The sequence below is a fragment of the Piliocolobus tephrosceles genome, chromosome 4 (genome assembly GCF_002776525.5).
Source record: "Piliocolobus tephrosceles isolate RC106 chromosome 4, ASM277652v3, whole genome shotgun sequence".
In the NCBI taxonomy this organism is placed as follows: domain Eukaryota; kingdom Metazoa; phylum Chordata; class Mammalia; order Primates; family Cercopithecidae; genus Piliocolobus; species Piliocolobus tephrosceles.
This window is the reverse complement of record NC_045437.1, coordinates 166,706,238-166,722,510: the sequence shown is the minus strand read 5'-3', so window position 1 is coordinate 166,722,510 and position 16,273 is coordinate 166,706,238. Positions and strand designations below refer to the sequence as shown.

Below are 16,273 nucleotides of genomic sequence, written 5' to 3'. Positions count from 1 at the left end.
ACTTGCATCACAAACATATTTTCCTGTTATTCCGGTTGAGTGTCCACAAGCATCAATAAGCACTAGCAAACCTAAGGGCAATAAATTTCTGCACCTGACACATAAAGACACCAAGGGAAGCAGGGAAAATGATTGCTGATGATTCGTTCTAACTACTTGACCTTCTGACCTCTTCTCCAGATATATGACCAGGATGGGACACTACAGCACTTTATTGATGGTGGGGAACCTAGTAAGTCGAGCTGGATGAGGTATATCCGATGTGCAAGGCACTGCGGAGAACAGAATCTAACAGTAGTTCAGTACAGGTAAAGTATATCTTGATTTACCACCTACAGAGCTGAAGCCATTTGGCTTGCATATACAAATTCAGGCTTGCCACTGGTGGGTAAAAAAAAAAAAAAAAAAAATCCTGCAGAACTCTGCAAGGACTGGCAGGAATTTTTTTTTCTTTTTCTTTTTTTTTTTTTTTTTTTTTTTTTTTTTTTTTTTTTTTTTTTTGCTTGATTTCTGAAACCTCTTTAGTTCCTATGACAGTAGAGCATTCATGAACACTTAGGATTAAAAGTGCTAGCAGATGTAGCAGATGGCCTCCTTCACTCCATGCACATGGTGAAGTTACTCCCACATCATTAGAACTTCCAGAATGGTCTGAATGAGCCCAGCAAACCCACTGACTTGGGGTGCTTTTCCCAAGCAGACGTATTCACACAGATAAGTAGATGGTCAGAGATTCAGCCTCAGGTCTCTTGCTTTCAGTCTCCTTCATGCTGTCTCCTTTGAGGAATAGCTTTGTTTGCACAACAGCATGGGAAACCAAGAACTCTCTACCTTCCCACCGATCCCTTTCCAAAACCCTTAGACTTAGAGGCAGTGACAGAGCCAGGGTAACTCTCCTGCTCCCTCTAAAGGTGGCAGTGGGTTTGGCCCTTTGATGATTCAGGATTCCTTTCAGTTCATGAGGCAGTTCCCAGGCTTAGAGAAGCCCCTGGTTTCCTGAAAGGTATGGGCAAAACTCAGAGGATAACAAAGGCAGGGTGGAGCCATCCCCATTTCCCGTAGGGGATCCACATAGGGAGGCCTCTGGGCAGCTGAGAAGCAGGGTGGAATCTCCCGACGCTCAGTCAGTTCTTCCCAGTCGCTCAGTCGGTTCTTCCCAGTGCACCTGCTGGTGAAGCATTTCCATTTAGTGCTAGGGAAGGCTGGAGTGGAGACGAGAGGGCAAAAATGAATCAAATAGGAAAAAAGGCCCACCACTAAGCCTTCTTTTCTCAAAATCCCTCGAAAACGTGTGCCATATAAATATATGACCTCAGTTATAAACAGCCGTGTTCCCTTTAGAATCAGAAGCAACTGTTTAGCTTTATTAGGCACCACAGACACATCAAAGCAGAGGGCTCTGTGCTCAGCAACTTGGAGTCCTGCCTATGGCTATTTATTTTTCTTTCCTTTTTTTTTTTTTTTTAAATGAAGCTTAAGTTTTTCTTTTTAACTGTCTTCCCCTTGTTGGTTAAAGGCTGCACAAATTTGACTTACTCTCTGAGGTATTCAATTAAAAAAATTTGGGCAGTATGTGACTCACCGCCTTGGTTTTCAGTGCAGTTTTATTTCATTAAATAACGGCTTAAATGAAGTAGCACAAGACAGTATTTCATTACACTGCTATATATGGACTTTATTTACCTTTATTACGGCTGCATTTCTGTTGTGAGGTTTTCTATAAAACTCTGAGCTAGAAAATTAGTGAAGATTGTGCTTGTCCATTTAGTAAGAGAGAGTTTGGTTCTGTAATGGGTACCCAAGGAGCTACTGAGGCAAATTCTGAATTTGGGAAAACAAGAACCCCTAAGAGGAAGGTGGGCATAGGCAAGTCATTGCCTATCTGTCGATATTAAGTGGGTTTTTTACAACTCCCCCTTTCATGATGGTGCTTACACTATGAGCTCTCTCTGCTGATCTGTTTTCGATTACTTCAGATCTTTACAAAATGAACTACAAAAACACAATTTTAAAAACTGGCATTCATCACCAGTGACCACGTCCAAGAGTAAGAAAATAGAAAAGTTGGACCCTGAAGAGCCAGCCTAATTTTTATTGTACATGAATGTCCGCTTCACAAAAAGTCAGCTGGTTTAAATTCATTCTGTTATGATTTGTAATATCTAAATGGAATTTTCTTCAAAGCGCCCTTGATTGATTGACCCTTAGCTGAACGTTTTGTTTTTATTTTGAGGCTGACAATAATGTTTGTTGGCATGTGTTCCACTTCAACTGCGTTGGGACGCCATGAAGCTATCTTTATGAGTCATCCAACCACAATACTAAATACATGTCAGCAAAGGAAATATTATCTGAAAAGGGAAAAATCCCTTTGATGTGCTTCAACATGCAGAGATTTCTGCGAGTTTTGGAAGCTCTGCCCGCTTGTAAGGAATGGTGTACACTTACACATTTTTTCCCCCTTTCGGCCTACTCGGTGCCTCAAAAGACCACCCATTGCTTGAAAACAGTTCTGTTCTTTCAGCAGCAAAGTGTGTCATTTGGTTTTAGCACATTCATTTGCCGGGCGCAGTGTTTATATTAAGGGAAGCCAAACCGAGAGATGAAATGTTGCAAGGGTGAAGTACAAAGTAGACTCAATTTTTCTCAAGTTAGGAGATGCCAGTGATTTATAGCTCAGCTCCAATTTTGATTTTTTTATGTAGCAGTGGAAAGAATTAATAAAATGCACAGCTCTTGGAGATGCAGAGGGAGGAAGGGTAGCAAGAGCTAGGCAACTGGCTGGAGTTTTTGTCAGATATTCATAGAATGTTGGGAAAAACATTCTGCTTAGCTAGCAGTGCCCTCGTGAGACAGAATGGCAGCAAGTAAGGAAAATAACAAGATAAATGAAATTTTTGCAGCTGCAAGTAAAATATTGAGAATCTGCACTTTTTTATTGATCTTTATGATCCTATTGCCAAGAGCCACTTTGTGGTGACAAAATATGTTGACAAGTGCATATCTCACTGCCATGAAAAATGTGGAGAAGCATTCGCCTTATGTCTGCAGTGTTATACAAGGAACAAATTGCCCTGCTACAGCCAATTCCTTACAGAAAGGAGAAATTTAAGGCCCACCAACCCTACACACTTTTATCTTGAACTTGAGGTTCATATTTGTAGCAATTCTTCATTGAGAAAACCAGTCTCAGTCTCCTCATTTTTTTAATCTGTAGATTTTTTTAAAGTACCAAAGCTATTATAAAAAATGTTTATTTCTCATACCTTCACTGTATCATTTCAGAGTGTAATCTTTCAGCCAGAGTAAAGTGCTCCTCTTGTATTTATTGAATTTCCATCCATTTCACATAGGAGCGTTTTTCTCTTCTCCTGTATCAAACTTTAGAAAAAGAGCAATGGAGAGAATTTTTATTTCCCTGAGTCCTTATATCACAAAGCTGCTTAATTTTATTACAAATTTGGGAACTCCCAATGCCGAGTTGCAATAATACATTTAATGCTTTTCCTTCAAATAAGAAGTAGTTTTTATATATGAGGTTGGGGCACCAGTGTCTTTGCAATTTTCCTGAGAGGAAATTTTCTCGTTAGTGTGAGATGAAATTTTTTTTAATGAACTCTTCCTTTCTGATGTCTCCTGGGCTAAATATCTGTCTCTTCAGCCAATTCATTCTAGGGAGGGTCATTGTGGAAATAAACTGAGTGCTGTTTATCATACTGAGTTACAGACTCTAATTGGTTGCTGGGGACAATCAGTTGGGTGTAGATTTATTACAAACAGAAACTGTTTAGATGGAGCTGAGCAGAACTTTTTCGGGGCAATAAAAATATGGATGGGGGCACATGAGTCCTATGTATTACTAAGCTGGGTTTTCTTTTGTTTTGAATAGGTCGAATATATTCTACCGAGCCTGTATAGATATCCCTAGGGGCACCGAGCTTCTGGTGTGGTACAATGACAGCTATACGTCTTTCTTTGGGATCCCCTTACAATGCATTGCCCAGGATGAAAACTGTAAGAATTTATTTTAGCTCTGAATTCACATTTCAATTTACCTATTTCAAAGCTAACTTTTTAAGAGCTTTTTTTGAAACTCATGGAACGTGGTTCACTAAAATAAGTAACACAAACATATACAAGTCTGTTCCATCGTTTTCTTTTCCCTGCATGTCATCTGCTTTATCGTAGGGCATCTTAACCTGTATGGACCAGTCCTTCACCTATTAACAACTTCAAAGCCTTTGCCAGAATTTTAAATAATAGTTGAAGCAAGTTAAGTCAGCTGGTATTCACTGAGTACCTACTATGTGTCTGGTTCTATGCTTGCCACCTTAGGGATTCCAAGAGCAGTGTAAGGTCCACCTTCTGCTCTGAAGGGATGTATAGTCTTGTGGGAGCCACACTGTATGCAAAAATGAAATAATAAGAAAGCAATGACATTTAATCAGGGGTAGCACCCCTTTAGTTGATTGGGTGTGCTTCCTCCTGCTTCCTCCTACATAGTCATTTGCATGACAAATAATATTTAAAATGGTAGATATGTGACTAAGGAATTTGTGTCTTTCTAAATTTTTGGTCTAAAACCATGTCTGGAAACATGTAATTTTCTCCTATCTTTATTACTGTACCAACCATTATCTTTAAAAGAATTAACATCTAGGCAAATGTAAATTTGCAGCAACTTTCCTGTAAACTTTATATTTCTGCTCTATCAGTTATCTGAAAAATATTTTAAAGTGATTTCCAGTATTTGGAACAGAATTAGCACTAATGTGCTTCAGTGAGAAACACTGATTTCAGTGATACTGTGTTTTCTTGTCACCAAATTGACTAATTTGTGAACTGATAATTTGATGTTATGCTACAAACAGAAACAAAGATAACAGATGTCTTTTGATAATGGATAAGAAACTTCATTTTGAAAAAAGTGGTTTTTTTTTTTTTTTTTCATTTTCTTCTCCTCTTTCTCACACATGCACTCACACACCAAAAACTACAATTTAAAAATGCTCATATTATGACTCATCAAAATGCTGATGGTCGGACATTTCTTTCCCATTTTGTCTTTAATTTCTTTGTAAAAATCATCAAAAAGCCTATTACTATCAACTTTCCTTTTCTATTTTACCCTAACCCCAAAACCAATATCAAATCAAAAAATGAATCTTTAGACATATAGTACATTCCTCTGACATTTCAAACTTCCACTGGAAAGTTTATTTTCTGCTGTTATATTCCTGTTTGAGGGAGTTCCTGTTTTCATAGGAGAAAATCTCAGTGTTGGCCATGAGTATGCAGTGAGAGGCAAATGTGGATGTAGAAGCCGCTGTGCTCTGCCTCAAACAGAATGGCTCCATGCCCCATGCCCCCAAAACTAGATCTTTATATATGCACAGAAAGGCATCACTGTCAGCCAGCCTCCCCATCTGCTAACATGGACTGGTCTGTATGTTGGAACCTTGATGTAACCATCTAGAGTGTTTGATCCAAGAGGATTCTAGAAATCTCATGAGATCCTCTGTTTCTTCTTTTAATACAATCTGCTACAGACTGAAGCTGTTGTTGTGGTATGAGTGTTGAGGAATGTCTAGAGTAAACATATCAAGGCCAAATATTTATTCATTCATTGTTCAGATGTGTAAGGAACACCTACCATGAGCCAGTGTCTTTGCTGGGTGATGTAAATATAGCAGTGAACAAAATGGACAAGAATCCCTGCCCTCATGGAGCTTACATTCTAATGGGGGGAGACAGATTATCAACAGATATATAAGTAAATAAATAGTTGGCCAGATGGTGATAAGTGTTGTGTGCTAATAAAGCAGAAAAGAGATAAAGAGGTGCCAGGAGTTAGGAGTTATAGTTTCAGAGAGTGAACGGGGTAAGCTCCACTGGGAAGGTGGACTTTGGGCAAAGACTTAAGATGGTGAAGGAACAAGCCATGTGTTAGTAGGTAGAAGAGCATTCCTGGCAGCCAGACAATTACAAGTCCCAAGATGGGAATGTTCCTGGCATGTTAGAAGAGCATCACAGAGGTCAGCATGGGTGAGGCAGAGTGAGTGAGGTGAAGAGGGGTTAACTTAGATGTGGGTGGGTGCTAGGGCAGGGAAGACCTTCTAGGGCCCTGGAGGCCACTGTCAGGACCCTGGCTCTGACTCTGTGTGAGCTGGGCAAAGGGGGCTGTTGTAGGGTTTTGAGAAAAAGAACGATTTGACTGAATTTTTTTCAGGAATACTCCCTGAATGGAGACTGGACAGGGGGAAGAGCAGGGAATCCAGCTAGAGGCTCTTGCAGGAATCCAGGGGGAGAGATGATGGTGGTTTGGACTAGCATGGAAGTGGTGGAGGTGGTGAGAAGTAGTTGGATTCTGGATATGTTTTAAAAGTAAATTCAACAGCATTTTCTTATATATTAGATGCTGAGTGAGAAAGAGGAGTCAGGGATGACTTTGAGGCTTTGGCCTGAGGAGCTGGAAGGATGGCATGACCACTTACTGAGCTCTGAGCCAGAAATGGAAACTGTGGAGTGACCACTTAGGAAATGCATTTCTTACCCTTGACCTGGCTCTCTGGAGTGCGAGACTCATATCTGCATGGTGCTTCCACCTGACAATGCTGTCACATGGACGGGAGGGATTGTGGGGTTGGAGTAGAGCATTTTTGGGTCTGTGTGTCATTCACAGCCACCTGACAATGGGTGTCTAAGAGCGTACCACTGGCCTTCAGATTTGGTGCCACCATGCCAAAAATGTACTTTCTGGAAAAAACATACCAGTTTGCTTTTCAATTCTTCTTTCTGCTAGTGTCTAACCTGAGTGAAGCATTCTTGAGATTGATGATTAGAGTATTGAATAAACTCTACCAGGATATATGATATATCATTTAGCACCTGAAGTCCTTGAAAGAAAATTTGCAAAGCTACAACAGCTTGAAGTATTGTACACTCAGTAGGAAAACTAAGTAGCTCTTTTGGGTTCTGTTCAGAGCTCTAAGTAACGGTTGAGCGAAGTTTAAAAGGAATTAAGCCATTGACTAAAGTGCTCAACAGTGACAATCTCCTTTCCCCCAAGGGTATTATAGGAATTTTATTTCAGTTTCTGTCTCAGAGTCATATATCTGTCATGTGATTGGCCACCCAAGAAACCAGCAGAAGGCTTCATCAGATAGTGTGGGGGAGATATATGACTTTGACTGCGTCTAAGATGGATTCTCATTCCATGTGATTCACTGGGAGACCTGGGAACACCTAAATGAGGATTCTTTCTTCTGTGCTAAGAAAATACTCTGTGATTTAAAAGCACAAATGTGTGAAAGGGCATGGACAGATCATTTAACAGATAGCCTTCCACAGCCCTGAGTAATTTAAATCATCTCTACTGGATTAGCAATTCTAAGACAATTTTTATCCCACTGAGCTAGCCACAAAATAAATCAGGTACCTAAAAAGAAGCTTCTTGAGATCAAATACTTTTTCGATAAAATACCTCCACAGAGCCTCTTTATAGTGCTATGCGCACAGTGAACAATGAAGAATGTGCACTGAATAAATACTGAGAATTTCTATTACCATTATTAGAAGGGATTAAATATTTCAGGCAGATCTTTTGTTGTTAATGAAACTGATACTTGGACCAAAGCATTCAAGGAAAATATGATTTTACTTACTGAGTAATATTAAGCACCTTCAGTTATAAAAATATAACTTTCTTCCCATGGTTCTTTCAACATTGAAAGTACACATTTCCTATCGAGCGTGTGCGGTGGGTTTGGGTTCAGGACGTGCCCCCTCCACTGGCGGCCCCAAAGCAGGGTGGCTGTGGGTACACTCACTGCCTGGACAGCTCATTGAAAGCCGCCTTGACTCAGAGAAGACAGCAGTTCAACAGGCATTTGGGTTCTGGAAGCAATTCCTATGTTATTTTCTTTTTAAAAAAGTCGTATTATAAATGTAATAGAGCTCCAAAGAGAGCGCCTTTCCATCCACTGTGGGCCTTTCAAAAGAGCCTGAAGGAACGCCTGTGTCGACAGATCGCATCCGCAAGAAGGAATGAGGTTCCCCAAAGCTTCCAGTGGGGGATTAGCTCCTGCAGAGTGTAAAGACCTTAGTGTATTCATATTCATTTCAGAGGAAATTAAAAAAAATCCTGGGAATAAATGTTAAACAAGTCTTCCTGCTGCTTTTTCTGTCTCGGCATATGAAGCTGAGGTGGCAGAATGTGAACCTTGATGGCAACAGGGGAGTTGCTGCACCAGAGTAAACCCTGCCTCCTCGAGGACCCCTGCCTTTTTCTTTTGATTTTAAAGAGCAGAAAATAAAAAGGGGGACCTCTGCACGGTGCCCCTTACCCCCACTGTTCTACCAACAGCGAGAAACTAGGTCAGGGTCAGGAAGGCCCTACTCAGGCCCTTAGCGGTGACCTTTAGAAGATTATGTATAGTTCAGTCCACAAGGCCATCTGTGCAGGGCCCCAGGGAAACACTGTGATGGGTGCAAAACCCAGGCCCTGTCCTAGAGGAGCTCAGTCTAGAAGAGAACACATAAGCACATAACCGCAATATCAAACACCGTGCAGATGCTGCATGAGGTGGCCACAACAGAGAGTGTGAGCTTGCGGCTGTCAGGCTCTCTATGTCATTCAGCTGGGAGGAGTCCAGGTTCCAGGCCTCTTGTGTACAGTGCAAAGCTGGGGTTGGCTTAGAATCAGGAGCCAAAAGATACTATCCTGTCCCTGAATGGGGAATAGAAAAATGCTGCCCTCAAGCCAGTAAGCTAAGGGACTGTCCATCTTGGGGCATTGGTAAAAACAAAGTCATACTCTAAAAACTAGCCCTAGCCATAGGATGTTATGAGGCTTGATTTTGCACTACTTGCCAGCTATGGAAACCCTGAGCCAACAAACTAATCTAAAAATTGGTCTAGAGCTGTTGAAACCTGTGGGTTCCTAGAAGAACAAAGAAGTCACTCACCAGGGATGCTTCTGACTCTTTTGCAAGACTCCAACAAGAAGGCAGCACCCACTAAAAAAGGTGTTGACAGAGACAAAGGACAAAGGTCTCAGGGAAAGTCACTGTTATGAGAGATTTGGCTTTTTGCATGCTGTAGGATATTGTGGTGTGCTGCCTCAAGCCCAACTTTGCTACTGGATGGAGGCGCTCATTCCCACTGTTTGTGGGAGTGTAGCGGACTGACATCTTGGATGAGTTGTTTCCAGGAATTACCTTTAGTCCACTTGAACCACCTCCCACAGTAGCCCACATCCAATGACTGGTCAATGTGGGATGTATAAGGGACTGGTTCCCTTACCTCAAACCAGGACAACCCTAAAGGACATTCATTCCATCCAACTCCAGAGCTGTTAAACTCCTCCCTCAGCCCAGTGCTGCTTGCCTCACTTCCCAACAGGTGTTGATCCTGAGAGCAATCCCCAAACCCCAAATCCCCATTTCAGAGTCTGTTTCCTGGGTGACCTAATTTAAGACAGGTACTCCCAGGTTTCCATTGTCAATCCAGACCTCTTTACTGAGCCCCAGACTCCTCTCCAGCTGTCGTGGCAACATCTTCACTTCCATGTTTCTCATGCATCTCCAACTAAACCTGCGTAAAACTAAAACTACTCTATTCACTCCCACTAACTGTCTCTCCCATCTTTCAGCAGCTCTCACACCCAATCATCCAATTGCTCTGTCGAGAAACCTTGACACCTCACTCTTGCTCACCCTTCTATCCAATCAGCCACCAAGTCCTGTTGATTGCATATTCTTAATGCATTTCTTCATTTCTGCTGCCACCTGACTAGTGTCACCATCCACTCTGGCTTGGACCCCTGCAGTAACCTTCTGCACGACTTCATACTTTCTTTCTTTAGTTCATGGTGGCCAGAGTGAAGTTTCAACCATTTGCTTATTTTACTGTTTCAGTTTATTCACTTGTTTTGTTAATAGGTAGCTCTGTCCCATAGAGCAAAATGCAGAAAGTACTGTGGACATGTAAGTCTCCTTCCAAGATGCCATCAGTAATGTTGGCAGGTTCTCAGGTATTCTTTCAGAGATAATTTTTGCCCATTCAAGCATCTAATATTCCCCCTTTTATTCTCTGGCTGTCATTCTCCCACATGTATATGTAGCACACTGCATACATTGTTCTGTACTTTGTTTATTTACCGATACAGAGCGATGATGCCTTTAAAGCATAAATCTGTGATCATCTCACACCCTAACTTAAAATCATTTTTTGGCTTGCCGTTACTCTTTGCTAAATCCCCAGTTCCTTAATATGATAGCCTATGGGTCACATAGAGTCTCCAGAGACATTTTCTGTGGCCCACATAGTATTTTACAATATTAGATTCCAAACATCTCTAGACTGGCCATACCCTGTTCAGAATGTTACCGCCCCCACCATCCTCTGTTGTGTTAACCTGTCTACCATCACCCTGTCAGATATTTCTGTGGCCTGTCCAGCTCCCACAGGCATTGACAATAATGCTGCCTTCCTCTCCAGCCTCGGCTGCTGCAGCCCATCTCCTCTTCTCTCTCTGTCCACATTGCCTTTTTTTCCCATTCTTTTAGTGCCCTGAGCTGCTTCCTGCCTCAGCATGGCACAAGACTCTATGGCAAAGCTGCCGATATTCCATCTTTTGCATTGCCTTTTCCTCCCTTTGCCCTTGTATGATGCCCGTATACCCCTCAGGACTCAGATTCTGTCATACCTCACGTTTAGCCACCCCTGATTTATCATTTCCTGACATCCTTTCTTTTCTCTAACAGCACTTACCACACTTGTCGTAACTGTACTTTGACAATTCCAAAATTTATGTATTTTTTTTTAACATTTTAATCTTTCTGAAACTGGCAGGTGTTTTGCAATTAAGGGTGACTTACAATTATAATGGTGAAATTAATGGAATGTTACATTTGGTGAAACTGAGTGAATGTTTATCTGTAAAGACATCAGCTTAGTATCTGTCTTTCCCACTAGAGTTTATGTGCCAGAGGGCAGTGACTATGGCTTTCCTGATCCCCCTATATCCATGGTGCCTAGCACAGGGTCAGGCATGTAATAGATGCTCAGCAACTATTTGTGGACTGAATGAATGAACGAGGAAGGGGTAAACTGAACTTTGTTTTATAGATCCTGAATTTGCCTCTCTCAATATTTTAACTGTCCAGATTTCATGAGTTCATGTTCTTGCTTGACGGTATCCTTTAAGGCTTTGGGAGTTTGCCCTCTTCCCCTTAATCTTTGCGTTTCCAGACTGAAAAGATTGACTAGCTCAGTATTGCTTCATGCAGAAACCACTTCATCTTTTTGGTCATTTTAATAAGCCATCTCTGCACCTTTTGCAGTTGTCTATGTTTTCTTTCTTGTGTTGGGATGAAATTTCCTGTCCTTTTTCTGAAAATTTCCTGTGTTTAGTTTATACCTTTAATGGCCATAGTCAGTGAGGCTGATATTTAAGAAGAATAATCTTGTCTTCTAAAAAGTGCTGCTTTAAATTTTTTTTAGGAGACAGGGTCTTGCTCTGTCACCCAGGCTGGAGTACAGTGGTATGATTATATATAATAGACCATTGTAAACTATCGTCACCCTACTGATCTATCAAACACTATATCTTATTTCTTCTACCAAACTATAAATTTCTACCCATTAATCAGTCTCTCTTCATCCCTATTCCCCTGTCACCCACACATTCTTTTGTTTTAATATAAAGGTTATGTGACCTTAACAATTTTTTAGAATTAATCAATTAGGTTACTGTTTTTTTTTTTTTTTTTTTTGAGATGGAGTTTCACTCTTGTTGCCCAGGCTGGAGTGCAATGATGTGGTCTTGGCTCACCGCAACCTCTGCCTCCCAGGTTCAAGTGATTCTCCCACCTCAGCCTCCCAAGTAGCTGGGATTACAGGCACGCGCCACCATACCTGACTAATTTTTTATTTAGTAGAGACAGGGTTTCTCCATGTGGGTCAGGCTGGTCTTGAACTCCCGACCTCAGGTGATCCGCCCACCGCGGCCTCCCGAAGTGCTAGGATTACAGGCATGAGCCACCATGCCCGGCTCAATTAGGTTACTTTCTAGGAGTGTAAGTCAGAGCTCAGAATCTATCATCTACACTTAGAGTATTATTTGTATTATTTCCCCCAAAGGCATTTTATTCCTTTTCCTACAGTGAAGCAACTGGCCAGTGTTTCCCGCTCTCTTGCATGTTGATGACATCTTCATTCTATGGTTTTCTCACCATGCATTACTTCCTGTTGGTCTGAAATTGCCTGGCCTGTAAAGGCGTAGTGTTGCCTAAAACCTTGTGGGCTTCCCTATGCTTTGCCTCTTCTGGATTAGTAATGAAAAGGCCAAAGAATATGGTTCTACCCCAATCTCTGACAATGGTGCTGTTTTTATATTTTATTTTTAAAAATGCCAGAACATGGCAAAACATTCCTTCTTGTCTTTCATTGCCTACTTAAAAAGTAACATTCTGTGTGCCATAAAATATTTTTTAAGTGTCAAAACGGTCCACAAATTCTATATTGATTATGTGCTTTTGCCCCAGAATTCAAATATACATAAATATTTGTATATAGAATAAAGACATACAAACATACATAGGGAGGTGTGTATAAGTATATGTATATCATAAGTATCTATAACATGTATATATATGTATAACATCAGTATATATAACATGTGTATTTATATATATAATACACACAAAACAATGTACTAGCTGTAAAAACATCCTTTAAATTTTGAAACACAGCTGCTGAGCAGAGATGCTATGAGTGTATGGTCAGAAAAAAAATTCTGACTTACAAGTCTGAAAGCTAAAACTTGCCACCTAGATGTGTCCTTAAGTGGAATGTGTGACCCAGGGCAAGTTACTGGACCTTCTTGGGACTTGGCTTTTGTCATTTGTGACAGGAGAAGGTAGGATTAGATCAGTGATTCTCAGCCCTGATTTCACTTTAGAAGCAGTTGGGGAACTTTAAAAAATGTAGATGGCCCAGGCCCTATGGAGAGATTATAATGTAGTTTTTAAAGATTCTCCTGTGTGAGTCTAATGTGCAGTAGCCAAGGTTAAGAACTGCCAACTAGACAAACTCTAGACTCTTTCCAGGTCTGCGAGTCTCTTGCTTTACTTTTCTTAAGACAGTATGGGCTATGCCGACAGAACCATGCAGACAGAGCTAGTCCTCTGGTTGGATTTGCTTGACACATGTGATTCTACAGAACGTTCTGAGTTGAAGAATGCTTAGGCAGCACACCTACCCCTTTCTGTGCTCACACATGGCATCTCCCTGTCCACTTGAGCACAGAGCTTCGTGGCAGTCACAGTCCCCTACCCTTGAGGATGCCTGCGTCTTCGTGCCAGGTAGCATTCTCAGCGATGGTCTGTGGCAGTGCATGAGGTGTGCTCCCAGGTCATGTGTTTCCTGCCACGTGGCCTTGAACCGGTGACCAGTGGCCATAGTCTGCATTATTTTGTTACTTGCTATCACAATCTTTTTGCCAATCATCCTTTTCAAAATTTTTGGTCTCTAATTTCATTCTCTTGACCACCTGGTAACTTTAATCTCTCTAAGCCTTGAAATGACCCATAGATATAGTAGTTACTTAAAAAAAGAAGAATTTTTAAGCCTATTAGGTTCTAATCACTTCTGGACCTATGGAATGACCAGCATATAGTTTATAAATATTATTAACTCCCTAACATCTTAATAAAAAGAACAACAAATTCTAGATATATTATTAGATTTATCTCCTCAGAAGTATTTCTTCTAGTTCTCTCCCCACTTCCACTGCCACCACCTCAGTTTAGGGCCATCTCCCTCACATCCATCACTTCTTCTATAATAAAAATGGTAGTTGCCATTCATGGTAGGCCCTGTAATAAGTACTTTCATTGATGTATTTAAACCTCGTAAAAGGGGACTTTAAAGACGAGTATGCTAAGACTCATAGGGCTGAACATCTGTTGAGTGTCAACCACAGGTCAAGCTCTTTACTAAATGCTGCCTCTGCATTATGCCATTCAGTCCTGAGAGTGACTGTTTTACATTATATCAGGGACCAAATCATGGATTTAGATGTTCCATACTTGCCCAAGGCTAGTCAATAGTGGAGTTAAAACCTCAGCCATCTCAGCTACCATATCATGCTGCTATTATTTTTTAGAAGCGTTAGTACCACTGTCCTCATTTTGCAGATGGAATAACTGCAGCCCAGAGCTATTGAATAGTTTGCCTGAGACCACTAAGCTAATAAGAGGCAGAGGCAGGATTTGAACCTAGGTCTTTCAGATTCCAAAACCTGAGTCACAAGCACCACACTTGGTTGCCTCCTACTCTTTCCTTATCCACGTGCATCCCATCTGTAAATGAGGTCTCTCTCAAGCCCTTCCTGAACACTGGTTCTATTTTTCTTGCTATCCCTCTGCTCAGAAATGGTCTGTGTCTATTTCCTAGGTCTGAAGTCTCTTATTTATTTATTTGGACTTTTAAGGCCCTCTGAGGTCTCCTTCTGACCCCCAATCATTATTCCTAGAGTGAGCAGATCCCGTGCCTTGCTCAGTCAGCCCATCTCCCTTACTATCCCACCTGCATGGTAGACTTCTCCTGCCTCCAGGTGTCTTTCATCTTGTTCATCTCTTCAAATAGCTTCTCCTGGATACCTATCCTGTGCTGCCAAGGTCTGGAGGAAAGCCTGAAATTCTCCACCAGTCAAGCTGAATCTGTTTTCTCTGCGCTGCTCAGGGCTACCCTCTCTGGGCAACATCCCCTGCTCACTCCCTCTCCCTTGCTGTGCCTCCCATCTCAACTCCCTCCAGGCATAGGTGCAGTGTGGTGCTCACTATGGACTCCTGTATGTCTCAAGTCGTAAGTGAACTCCATGAGGGCAAAGACCATGTAAAACAATCCTGTGCATATAGTAGCTGCTTAATAAATAGGCATCAGATGAGTTATTAATTTGTGATAATAGTTTTTTCCCCTCAAATCAGATGGTTATGTTAATTCTGAGTCCAGAAACACAAATTCTTAAAATGTTGATTTATTTGATTTTTTTAAAGTATGTGTTATTGTGGTTATTTTAAAGGCTAGTAAAACTGATCTTCTAAACTATTGCTATTCTCCTAGTAAATGTCCCTTCAACGGTAATGGAAGCCATGTGCAGACAAGACGCCCTGCAGCCCTTCAACAAAAGCAGCAAACTCGCCCCTACCACCCAGCAGCGCTCCGTTGTTTTCCCCCAGACTCCGTGCAGCAGGAACTTCTCTCTTCTGGATAAGTCTGGGCCCATTGAATCAGGATTTAATCAAATCAACGTGAAAAACCAGCGAGTCCTTGCGAGCCCAACTTCCACAAGCCAGCTGCACTCAGAGTTCAGTGACTGGCATCTTTGGAAATGTGGGCAGTGCTTTAAGACCTTCACCCAGCGGATCCTCTTACAGATGCACGTGTGCACACAGAACCCCGACAGGTAACCCTGACTCTCACTGCTGACAGTGTGTTTGCTTAGTGAGACCCACTGCTTGCCTGCCCGCCAACTTCTGAGCACCTCCACAGGGGAAGCCTTGTGATAAGTGGTGTCTGCATTCTGGAGGGTCAGAGAGAAATGTGAGACCACTGCTTGACTTTCTTGCATATAAGGGCTGCACAGAAAGGTTGGTGGCTGCAGAGAGGAATCTGCACTTGCTTTCCAAACAGTTCTGCCCAAGCCTGAAAGGGAGAGAAATAGAAGGAATGTTTATGAATATCATAGATGGAAAAATGAGGTCAGGATAATTAGAATCTTCTCTGTCTTCCAAAGATAATATAGTTGGCTGCTGTGCTGCTGTCATAGTCATTTCAGGGTTCACCTCCAGTGTGCCGTGGGTATGAACTTAATTAAGTACTAAGAGGTAATGAATTGGAATTTTTTGCTTAGTGCTATTTTTCTTCAGAGCATGCAAACCCATAAATCCTGCAAAGCTGTCAAAAGGAAATACCTACTCTGCTAGTGATGTGGAGGAAAACAGATGCCACTTATTCAATAAACTAATATCCACACAGAAGAAAAATGTTGACTAGATACCTCAGAGTCAAAGTTGGTTTGAAAGTTTGTCAATAAAGAATTTTATGGCCATGAACTGAGGGTGAAATTTAGCTGAACAAGTGAATTAAAATTTCAGGTACTCTGACGAGTGGCACAGTAGATATAATGGAACTATTATTTATGAATCAAAACCGGTTTATTTGACAGTTTTGATAGCTGGGAGCGCAAAAGACAAAAATCAAATTA

The 16,273-nt window shown here is 41.4% G+C and overlaps 1 protein-coding gene across 1 annotated transcript in view; it reads left to right on the top strand.

The window, feature by feature from the left end:
- PRDM6 (PR/SET domain 6) overlaps positions 1–16,273 on the top strand; it is a 105,944-nt gene that overhangs the window by 67,161 nt on the left and 22,510 nt on the right. Inside the window, exons 4-6 of the mRNA XM_023194119.1 lie at positions 181–308; positions 3,890–4,014; positions 15,130–15,472. Coding sequence (XP_023049887.1) covers positions 181–308; positions 3,890–4,014; positions 15,130–15,472 — 596 coding nt within the window. The remainder of the gene's footprint in view (positions 1–180; positions 309–3,889; positions 4,015–15,129; positions 15,473–16,273) is intronic.